General features: G+C 37.0%; 3 protein-coding genes across 5 annotated transcripts; 2 read left to right on the plus strand and 1 right to left on the minus strand.

The window, feature by feature from the left end:
* Positions 1 to 2073: 2073 nt before the first annotated feature.
* LOC120069330 (uncharacterized) lies at positions 2074 to 4443 on the minus strand. Its single transcript, XM_090315518.1, has 4 exons — positions 3713 to 4443; positions 2807 to 3634; positions 2448 to 2722; positions 2074 to 2366 (listed from the first exon to the last, which is right to left on the minus strand). Exon 2 carries the CDS (start codon positions 3411 to 3413, stop codon positions 2862 to 2864), a length of 552 nt encoding a protein of 183 aa, XP_090171644.1. The 5' UTR covers positions 3414 to 3634; positions 3713 to 4443; the 3' UTR covers positions 2074 to 2366; positions 2448 to 2722; positions 2807 to 2861.
* A 1098-nt stretch (positions 4444 to 5541) lies between these two features.
* Positions 5542 to 7429, plus strand: LOC120081350 (Calcium-dependent lipid-binding (CaLB domain) family protein). The gene has a single exon (XM_039036143.2). It carries the CDS (start codon positions 5857 to 5859, stop codon positions 6733 to 6735), a length of 879 nt encoding a protein of 292 aa, XP_038892071.1. The 5' UTR covers positions 5542 to 5856; the 3' UTR covers positions 6736 to 7429.
* A 149-nt stretch (positions 7430 to 7578) lies between these two features.
* Positions 7579 to 10429, plus strand: LOC120081343 (F-box/kelch-repeat protein At3g23880-like). Of its 3 annotated transcripts, XM_090315515.1 has the most exons (3): positions 7579 to 8828; positions 8992 to 9807; positions 9895 to 10429. In XM_090315515.1, the coding sequence occupies exons 2-3, from the start codon at positions 9117 to 9119 to the stop codon at positions 10230 to 10232; spliced, it is 1029 nt and encodes a 342-aa protein (XP_090171641.1). In that variant the 5' UTR covers positions 7579 to 8828; positions 8992 to 9116; the 3' UTR covers positions 10233 to 10429. The 3 variants fall into 3 exon arrangements, with proteins under 3 accessions (XP_090171641.1, XP_038892039.1, XP_038892048.1); XM_039036111.2 differs by having other exon boundaries at positions 8938 to 10429; XM_039036120.2 differs by having other exon boundaries at positions 8992 to 10429.
* The last annotated feature ends 376 nt before the right edge of the window (positions 10430 to 10805 follow it).

Consider the following 10805-nt stretch of genomic DNA (forward strand, 5'->3'; position numbering starts at 1 on the left):
CGTTATGTTGAATCAGTTTAATTATTTTTGCTATGTTATTTCTGGAAAAGTAGCATTACGCATTTTTGTATTGGAATGGAGTAAGAAAGAGGAAGAGGAAGAGGAAGAGAGAAAACGAGATTGAGAGAGAGTGAGATTAAGAGAGAAAGCGAGATTGAGAGTGAGAGTACACTTCAATTGCTTGTACAACTATGACAAATGTTCTCTTGCTTTTAGGATGACAGAAAAGTGTCTACTTATTCGATATGGAGGTGATTGGGATGAGAATGAAAGTTCGTATATTGGGGGACAGTTGACAGGAATCATTGTGCCTCATACATTGAAGTATAAAGAACTTAAATCTCGCATTTACAGGGTTACAAATGTCAGTTCTTCGGAGTTTGATCTTATACTGAAAGTTAAATATAAGCTTGAATTTGAAGCCCCTCCACAATGCATAAAGAATGATGATGATGTTCGCTTCCTTCTTTTGTGAGAAGAGCTTCGTAGACTTCAGATAACTATAACATTGAAATCTAATCAGGACGAAAATATTAGAATGAGGTTTGGAAATGTGAGTTATTATGATACGATTATGGACAAACAATACGAGAAATCATATCAGTTTCGTCAGGAAGAGGATGATATTCCATTGTCTACCAACACTGTACCATCAACATTATCACTAGACAATGACCGCCTATGAAGCACAAACACAGATACGGCTACACGATACGGATACGATTGGATACGGCGATTCATCAATTTTTTAAAAACTAAGATACGGGTACTTTAAGGATGCGTCATTTTTTATATATATATTTATAAAAAAAAAAAAAAAGTTTGAATTCAGAATTGGGCAGTACTTCAGTTGTTGTTAATGAGAGACCACCTAGATTCAATTATATGGATCGTGGTCTTCAGTGAATGTGAATGAGCAACCAACAAGATTGAACGAAATGGATCGTGATCATGGAGATGTGTGTCGTTCTACAGCAGCTTCAGTGGTTCCACCATCTGTGTCTTCAAGTCATAGGACAGAGTTGATCATGCCTAGCACCTTTTCATCTGGGACAAAGGACGTTGAAGTTGGTCAACTATTTTTTAGCAAAAATGATGTGAAAATGAGATTATCTATTATGTCCATCAATAAAAATTTAGAATTCAAGATCAGAAAGTCAACCAGGAGACATGTAAGTGGGGCCTTTATGCAGTTAAAATAAAAAGGTTTGATATATTCAAAATCACAAAGTATTGCAGTTCACACACATGTTCCATTGGAATTCTGAATCACGACCATAGACAAGCAACTGCTATGGTTGTTATTCAGCTCATTAAAGATAAGTTCATGGGAATAAGACGTATTTATAAACTTTGTCATATTGTCGAGGATATGAGGAGAGATTATTGCATGAACATATGTTATGATAAAGCGTGGCGTGCAAGGGAAGCCACGTATGATCTCACTAGAGGTACTCCAGAATACTATATTACATGCTTATGGAGAAGCATTAAAAATAGAGAATCCGGGTACAGTATTTGAGATCGAACTTGAAGATGAGGTGCATTTCAAGTATATGTTTATGGCATTAGGGCCTCGTATTAGAGATTTCGAAAGCTGTCGACCTTGTATTATTGTTGATGGGTCGCATTTGAAAGGAAAATACAATGGCACCATGTTGGTTGCGGTTTCTATGGACGGGAACAATCAATTATACCTACTAGCATATGCAATAGTGGACAATGAAACCGATCGATCATAGAAATGCTTTATGTCAAACTTGAAATGCAGTATCGGAAAATCCGATAATCTAGTGTTTGTGTCTGATCGAATGGTATCTATCAGCAATGCTATTCGTGCATTTTCCCCGTTAAGTAACGAAATATAATGAGAAGTTAGGAAACGAAATATCAAAATTTATCGTTACACCGATTGGAAAGATGGTGAACTTGTGCATGCACATGTCGAGCCAGATATAAAATTTTTCTTTCATAAAATAAAATAAAATATTTATGGTATACACAAAAAATTACTATGTCAGTAAAAATACAAGATAGCTAACATGTAAAGAAGTTAAGACTAGGAAACTTACATCGCACTCGACCCACGAACTCGGGGAAATCAATTCCTTGAAGAATTGCTTGACGAGTGGTTTAAAGAAGTTCTCTCGAACCTCGTTGTCGATATTCTCGTCCGAGAGCCAGCCCATCATTTCTGTAAGGATATTGTGTGGAACATCATGTGCTACTTTGCATGTGACGATCGCTCTGGATAGTGACGTAGCTACACTTGGGAGAGGATGCTTAACCAAACTTTTCTTCTTTACTTGAGCCAGAGGTGTATATTTATCAATAGGTTTCCTCTTACGACTAATTCTTTGAGATTCCTACATAAACAGATAACAAAACATTACTCATCAAGAAATATAAAAATATAAACAAATATTACTGATAAGTAAATTACTTACTAGTGTAACTCCTTATGTGGTCGTAACAATCCCAGAAGTGTCGGCCTATGGGATGCCAGACATGTCAGCCTCTATATATGGCATGGTGAGTAAGGCAGACATGTCGAGCTCTGTTTGTGGGATGTCGGTCTCTATAGGTTCGATGTTAGTTGGTGATGTTGTGGTGATATCGGACTGTAGAGGGGGATGAGAGTGTCGGAGGCAGTCACATTATTGGTATCGGGATCCCGAGATGGGATGGGTGACCTTGTCATCTCCTCATTCACCGTGGAACCCTTCAATTAGTAAAGTAAAATGATGAGTTCACGAACACGTAAAAACTAAACACATAAAAACATAAAATTATAGTAAATGCAAACCTTGCACATAGACTGCAACAGTGACAGGACGATCGACAATTGCTCTTTCAGTCCGTCATGTTTTCCTCCATATTGAATAACGACTATTTAAATCCGATATATGGCCATCCAACCTCGATAATGAGCTGTCAATGGTCCGTAGGAACGAATAAATAGAATCGTCGGGATTGGCTCCCTCCCTGCGGCGGACAACACATTCAGGACACTTCTCATCCACAGATCGCTCTCTGCAGGAGCCTGCAAGATAGACATCAAGTTGGTTCAACTCGTTCTCATCGCGTACGTCCCCCATCACATCATAGAACATATCATCACTAGGTGTGTATGTCCCTCCTTCCACCCTTCCATATTCAGCATCCTCGTGCTCAGAATGCTCAGGTTCATTCTCTCCCTTCACCCTGACAACTTCATAATTGTCATCTACACGATGATTATCACCGTCACTTTCACTTTCAGAACTACCCTCATCACTAGTCGACCTATTGCCACTTTCAGAACTATCATCATCCGCACCTAGATGAAATATAGGTCGTCTGTCTACTGGGGTATCCCGAAACTCCCTTTTAGAATCTGTCATGACAGTACATTCTTTAATCTTTATATGCATTAACAACCCAGTAAACTGGTTAGTGTCAATTTAACAACCAGATAAACATATTATGCATAAAGTAAACGTACATTGTTAGACTCAAATATCTCTCTCTCGAGTACTTTGAAGGACACTGAGTGGGAGCATGACCATCGGAATATGCAGGACAAAGCCACCTTGCTCCTTCGCTCTGCAATGTTCCCAGCTATTGATGCAGCTAGGATCTCGTACGTCCATACCTAAATAAAATTTAACATATATTAGAACAATAGTAATGTTAAATCAAACAACACGATTATTATGTTAAGTAAATTTACCTGGAACGCTTGTGGAAGTCCACGTAAAGAGTACTTCACAACATAATTTTTATTTCCTTTGACATTCATCTTGTACAGACTGCTCTTATCATTCAATGCAGTCTTTAGGGTATCCAGTGTACTCTCCTAAATAATGGTATCCCAATCAAGACTGTTGTAATATTCCAAGTTTTGAACATCCTTAAAATGTCTGAGGTCCACTGCATTTTTTTGTTTGTTTTTTCCCCATCATTGCAACCTCAGTATAGTAGACTACTGTAATATTCACAGCATCCTCATCATTTTCAAACTCCAACTCCTTGTATTTTTCTTCAAGTTGATGGAGATGTAAGGTGTCCTTTGTCACTCGATTACCAAAATACTTGATTGTAAGTTCATACGAGGAATGTTGATTCTGATCAACTCGTGTTGGGTATTGCCAGTTGCCACAAACCAGTCATCGACAAAAAAACATCATTCGAAATAGTGACAACCTTTCCACAAATAGAGAATGACATCTAGTCTGACCTCGTCCTCTTCACTTCTCTCAGCAATATGTGATGGATAATTGGGTTGTTAAACACCATGTCAACGTCTACAAATCGCCCAAAAACTGTTCTCTTGAACATGTCTAACTGCCTTGGCGTAAGCTTCTCCTTCACAATCTTGTTTGCATTAGCAATATGAGCCAAGCTTGTTACTTGATCGGGAAATCGGTCGGCTACGGGTATTCTAAAACGTGTTGCCATCTTAAATCATTCCTGCATGAAATAAAGATTCAATCAGTAAACTTCTTCAGAAAAAAAAAATTGTAAAACAACATTATGTTTAAATCTCGCTGGATTCGCTCTCATCGGTATCGCTCTTTAAGGTATCGCTCTCTCCAGTGTCGCTCTCTCCGGTATCGCTTTCTCTGGTATCGCTTTCTCCGGTGTCGCTTTCTCCGGTATTGCTATCTCCAGTGTCGCTCTTTCCAGTATCGCTCTATCCGGTGTCGCTTTATTCGGTGTCGCTCTCTCTAGTAATTCTCACTTATCTCACTCACATTCTTTATTTTTACTTGTCTTCAACCACATAACACATCGAAAACCAGAAAAAAAAAATCATAGGTTCACAGTATTTCTAAACCCCAGAACGACCCACCCTTTATAGTGTCGCTCTCTCTAGTATCGCTCTACCGATTTCACTCTCGTTTATCTCGCTCACAAACTCTTCCTACTCGTCTTCAACCACTAAACACATAAAAAACCAAAAAAAACAAAACCCATATGTTCACAGTATTTATAAAGCCAGAACGACCCACAAAACCCCATTACCGATCAGCGTAAGACATTGTCAGGCACAGATTGAAAGATTTACCGATCAGATTCGATTTGTCGGCGACAGTAGAATCGTTTGCAAGCCGAAATGATGGATTCTAAAGAGTTTTTAGTTTATGAGCGAGTCGTGGGAAATTTGAATGAAGAATTTTTCGTTTTGGTGGGTTTTAAGTAAAAAGGTAGGAAGGCGAAGGAGTAAGGACAATTTACGTAATTTAGTATGATGATGATGTCAACAGATGGTCAATTGACATCATTTTTTAAAAATTGGTCATCTGACATTTTAGATCCAAAAAATTGGATCATTCATACAAATTCCTCAAGTTTAAGAACAAAAAATACAAAAAAATCTAAATTGTGGTTAATAAAATAATTTTGAATAAATTTAAATTAGACAGATGGAGAGTAATTGACTATAAGTTTAGAATCAAACGCGGGACCCCCACGACGTCAGCTTGGATTGCTTAGCAATTAAGCGAACATCTTAGCTTCGTGCGGTGCATTAAACCATATCCTTGGACCTTTTTTTTTTTTTTTTTTTTTACTGCACCCGTCCAGTTAATCGCTCCCCCACCTTTTACCTTCCCCGAATCCATGCCAATTGCCAACATGCACACAAGGAGAATATTGTCATTTCGTATTAACCAAATAACACGTGTCAAATGGCAGTTATGTAATTAAGTTACAAAACCACGGCTAGTTTCCAAGCCACCATGGTCCAGTAGCTACGTGTCTCCTATAAATATTATAACCAACGTCTTTTTTCCAGAAACAACGCATCATTAGGTATCCGATTCTCACCTCTCAATTCGATTCACCGTCGAACTGCATTTTCCGGCACCGGCGATGGCTTCTCGCTACGAATTGGAAGTGAAAATTCAGTCCGCGAGAGATCTCAAGAACATCAACTGGAAACACGGCAGTCTGAAGCCGTACGCCGTCGTTTGGATCGATCCGAAGATGAAATCGTCGACAAAAGTCGACGCCGAAGGAGATACATCGCCGTACTGGGACGAAACACTTGTCATTCCGTTCTCCTCGCCGATCGAAGATGCTACGCTGCACATCGACGTCGTCCACGTTGTCGGTGCCGATGAAGACACCAAGCCGTTGATTGGCTCCGCTCGACTCCGCCTCTCGGAGGTCGTCGACGATGTTGGCCTTGGCGAAAGCTCTCAGCGAACGCTCCAATTGAAACGGCCCTCTGGCAGGCCACAAGGAAAAGTCGAAGTTAATGTAACAGTCCGAGAACCACGTTACCGATCATCCGATTCTTATTACGCGCCGCCGTATGGAGTCCCACCGCCAGGTACCGCTAGGGATTTCTCTGCTTCGCCGCCGCCTCCCTATGTCGCTCCGTACCCTGCTCCGCCAAATCCTTACTATTCAACGGCTCCGCCATCTGGATACCCTTACGGCGGGTATAATGCACCGGCGCCGCCACCTACGGCGGCTCAGTACGGCCAATCGAATTACGGACAACCTTCGTACGGTCAGGCGAGTTATGGACAGCCGGCGTATGGCGATCAGGCGTACTACGGACAGCCAGAGGAGAAGAAGAAGAGCAAGTACGGGATGGGAACGGGACTGGCGGTGGGTGCGGCTGCTGGAATTTTGGGTGGATTGGCCATCGGAGAGGGCGTCGAATACTTGGAGGACAAGATTGCCGACGACGTAGCGGAGAGGGTTGAGGATGACCTGGGCTACGGCGATGATGATTTTTAGAAGAAGAAATTCGGTGCGGATGCCGGTCAGTTCAGGCTTATTTGCTTTCAGGATTTCGGGTTGTTCGTTTGGGCCCAATGGACCATGGGCTCATATTCGTAGTAGGCTATTGTTTGTTTGGCTCAGTGTGGGATGTGTATTTAGGCCCACGTAATTTTGGTCTAGAATAATAATTTTCAAAATCACAAAAATATGTATTTATTTTCAATAATAACAACTATTAACTTTACATGAAAAACTGGAAAAAAAACTCGGTTGTCTATTTAGTTCGGCTGATTTGGGTTGAGGTGAGGAAAATATATTTTTTTAAAATGTATATTTTTATTTAAATATTTTTGATAAAAACGGGATTAAAATATACTTAAAAAAGTGAGTGTCAAACTTGTTCTTTAAATTAAATCCTTGAATATATATCTCAAATACACAATTTTTATATTTAGTTAATATTTGTTTCTTTCAAGTTTTACACTTCTCTTATCATTGAATTTTCACTGATATTCGTTTAGCTAACTTATATGGATTAATTTAAAATAATTGTGTTATTTTGTGCTCATTTCGAGTCAAATATAACCTTTTGAAATCTATAAGATAAAATGTAAATTGAAGTCGCAACTTGATAGTAAAAATATGATTGGAAACTGTAGTCAAAATCATATAAGGATATAATTCTATAACAATAATTCCACGTTGAGTATGCTTTTCTCCCCCTCTTTCTTTCTTTCTTTTACTCTTTTACTTTTTCTTTTATTCCTCTTTCTTTTTGATTTTGAGGACACGATAAAAATATTGAAATCTCGATTTATAGAAATATCATTGAAAAATCGATATTGATAAAAATGTCAGGGGAAGATTTTTAGAAATTAATTAAAATTGATTGAAAAATATTTAATTAGTAAGTGGAACTTTGATGGTGATCCAGTTATATTATAGTTAATTATTTTTAATATAATTTTAGATAATATTTAGACATATATTATAAAAGATATGTATAGATCTAGATGTGAGAGAGAAAAAAATCAAAAAAAGAAAAAAATTATAAAATTAAATGACATGAAATATTAAGTTGTTATTGAAGTAGATATAAAAATAAAAAAATTATAACATTAAATTAATATAACATAATAAAGTTAAAAAAAATCACAACATTAATCATAAAAGGATATAAAAAGCATAATATTAAAAAAAAACAAAACATAATGAAAAAGGGAGTGAATTTTTTTTATACAAATAAATAGAGCTTAAGAGAGGACTACTAGAAAAATTGGGTGAAAATTGAAATTTCTCAGGCCAAAAGTTAAGACTATTGAAATCTTCCCACCATAAGGACTTTCCAACTTGGAGTTTTTATATTGGGTGGGGTGAAAATATCATTTTATTTATTGTACTTTGAAAGGAGGATTTTGATTGTAGTACTAGCACTTTTAATAAATTTTAAATTTATTTTATATTGTTAATTTATCGTTGTTTTTTAATTGTATTATCTATTAGAATTTTCGCTATATACTTGAAAAACATATTTAGATATTATATTGTCTTTTATAAATATTATTTATCCAGATTTAACAAAAATTATCTTTCACAACTAAAATATTTGAAATTACAAGAACTAACTAAGTATGATACTACAAATAAATGATTTTTCTGATTTTTTTTTTCTCCAATCAATTTAAAGAGACCTTAAATCTTTCAACTTCAATGCATTTTTATATTAGTATAAAACAAGACCATTTAATTATTAAAATGGTATCGGACATATTGGTAGGATTTTATGTCTATAGACCTTTTTTTTTTTTTTTTTTTTTTTTTTTTTTTTTTAAAATCATTATTATTATTATTGTTGGAATGCTATGGGGATATTTAGGCGGGAGAAGTGGGAGAGATTTGCAAGCTTAGCAAAGATATTATGGCGCTTGTTGCGATATTCAATGAGCGTAGTGGGCGCGGTAATAGATAAGATTCTGCATATGGCAGCGACTCAGCTTCCATACCACAATGCCAATCGTAAACAAAAAGCCTCTTACATGTAACTGTAATCTCACCTTCTCTCTGCCCAAACACTTTTGGAATCAAACAAATCAGTTCAAAGATCGAAGGTGAATTTCTTTTCCAAGTTCTCTGAGAATCTTACCTTTTTTTCTTTCAGTTCAAATTGATCAACCAACCGTTTCTCCCCTTTTTCGATTTTGATTGTGCAAATATTAGCATACATCTCGAGAAAATTGCTTGATTAGAATCTTCATTTCGCTTCTGCTTCAGCATTTGGAATTCACAGGTGAAATCTGCAGATTTTGCTTATTTTCTTGAGTTTTGCTCTTGAATATCAAGCTATTTTCGGTAATATTCTCTACTTAATTCTTGTCGTTTCGATTTCCTGCCCGACTATGCGAGTAGCACGGGATGCCCACTATGTGTGTGTGAATTGTCCCACTGAAATTTTGATTGAGATTCTTTCATATTTACCTGTGAAATCGCTTCTGCGATTCAGATGTGTGTGCAAAGAATGGAACAAATTAGTTCAGAAACCATTGTTTGTTCGTTCTCATTTGGAAAAAAGAATCCCCAATTCTCTGCTCATAATCAATAGCTCCACCACAGACCAGAAAGCATGTTTCTCAATTGTCAATGCTGAAACATTCAATGAAACTCTTCGATCAGAGCTTCCTATGAAGGCCAATATAGGTTATAAACTCTCTGTATGTGGATCATATAATGGGTTAGTCTGCATTTCATCTGCAAGTCTGTTGGATGTTGATCCAATTTATGTATGGAACCCATCTGTTAGAAAAAGTAGGTTACTTCCCAGTGGTTTGATTCCCAAATGGGACCATTGTTGGTCATTAAACTACCTTGCATTTGGCTTCCATCAAGTAGTGAATGATCACATAGTATTGAGAATTGTGAGGATTGAGCAATGGAGCTGCTGTTATCAAGTGGAAATTTACAGTCTCAAAGCTGATTGTTGGAGAAGAGTTTCTTCTGTTCCTGCAATTCCTACTGCACTTGACTGCAGATTGTTGCCCAAATCCATCTGCTTCAATGGATTTTTCTATTGGATTGTGAAGCACAAAAATGGTGGAATTCCCAATTCCATTCTCTCTTTTGACATGGCTACTGAGGAGTTTCATAGGCTAATGTTGCCTGATTGTTTGGTTTACACAGATACTCCATCACCATTATGCTTGGGAGTGGTCAAAGAATCTCTTTCTATTTTCCATTGCAGCCCTGATGGTGGTAAGCAACTCTGTGACACATGGGCTTTGAAAATGGGCTCTTGGGTGAGATTAAACACTATTGTTCTGACACTGCATGGGAAAATAACAAGACCAGGGAGCCTCTTAGACTATAAATTTCTCATTGCAAGGCAGATTGAAGGGCTGGAAAATTATAGTCTGGCACTGGTTGACCCTGAACTGGATCGCATCGAAGATATTGGAATTGAATTGGGATCTCATTGGGTTTATGCAGATTCTTATAAGGAGAGTCTTCTTCTACTCTGATAAGGTACTGTTCGATAACAATTCAATTTGTAGTCTTCTATTTATTTTTATTTATTTTTAAAATCAGCTTCTTTACTGAGAGAAAACTATTTAATGATCACATCATGGATGTTTATTGTTCAATACAGTGAGAATCTTTTTGTGTAATGAATTCATGTGTCTTGTTGATGAACCGTTGGAGAATCCTCTCTGAGTTACTTCGAGATGTCCCATCTATGAATTATACTTTCTGTTGTGTTATTGTACTTTTTTCTTCAAAGTTCAACCAATGGTTGAGAAATCTCTGGAGAATGTTACAAGCATGCGTTTCTCTTCATCATAAATTACTTTGAGATGAAAATTTACAATTCAAACGATTTCTTTTTGGGTCGAACAACATGTGAAGGTTGGAGAATTCGGAGTATATGTTCCATCATTATTAGAGATGAATTGTACCTTTTGTTATGTAATTGTACCTTATTCTTCAAAGTTCAACCAATGATTGAGAAATCTATGAAGAATATTATAGCAAGCGTCTCTTCAACCTTAAATTACTTTGAGATGAAAGTTTATATTTCAAACGATTTCTTTTTG

This window comes from Benincasa hispida, chromosome 1, assembly GCF_027475165.1.
Source record: "Benincasa hispida cultivar pf3 chromosome 1, pf3_genome.v1.1, whole genome shotgun sequence".
NCBI classification, from domain to species: Eukaryota; Viridiplantae; Streptophyta; class Magnoliopsida; order Cucurbitales; family Cucurbitaceae; genus Benincasa; species Benincasa hispida.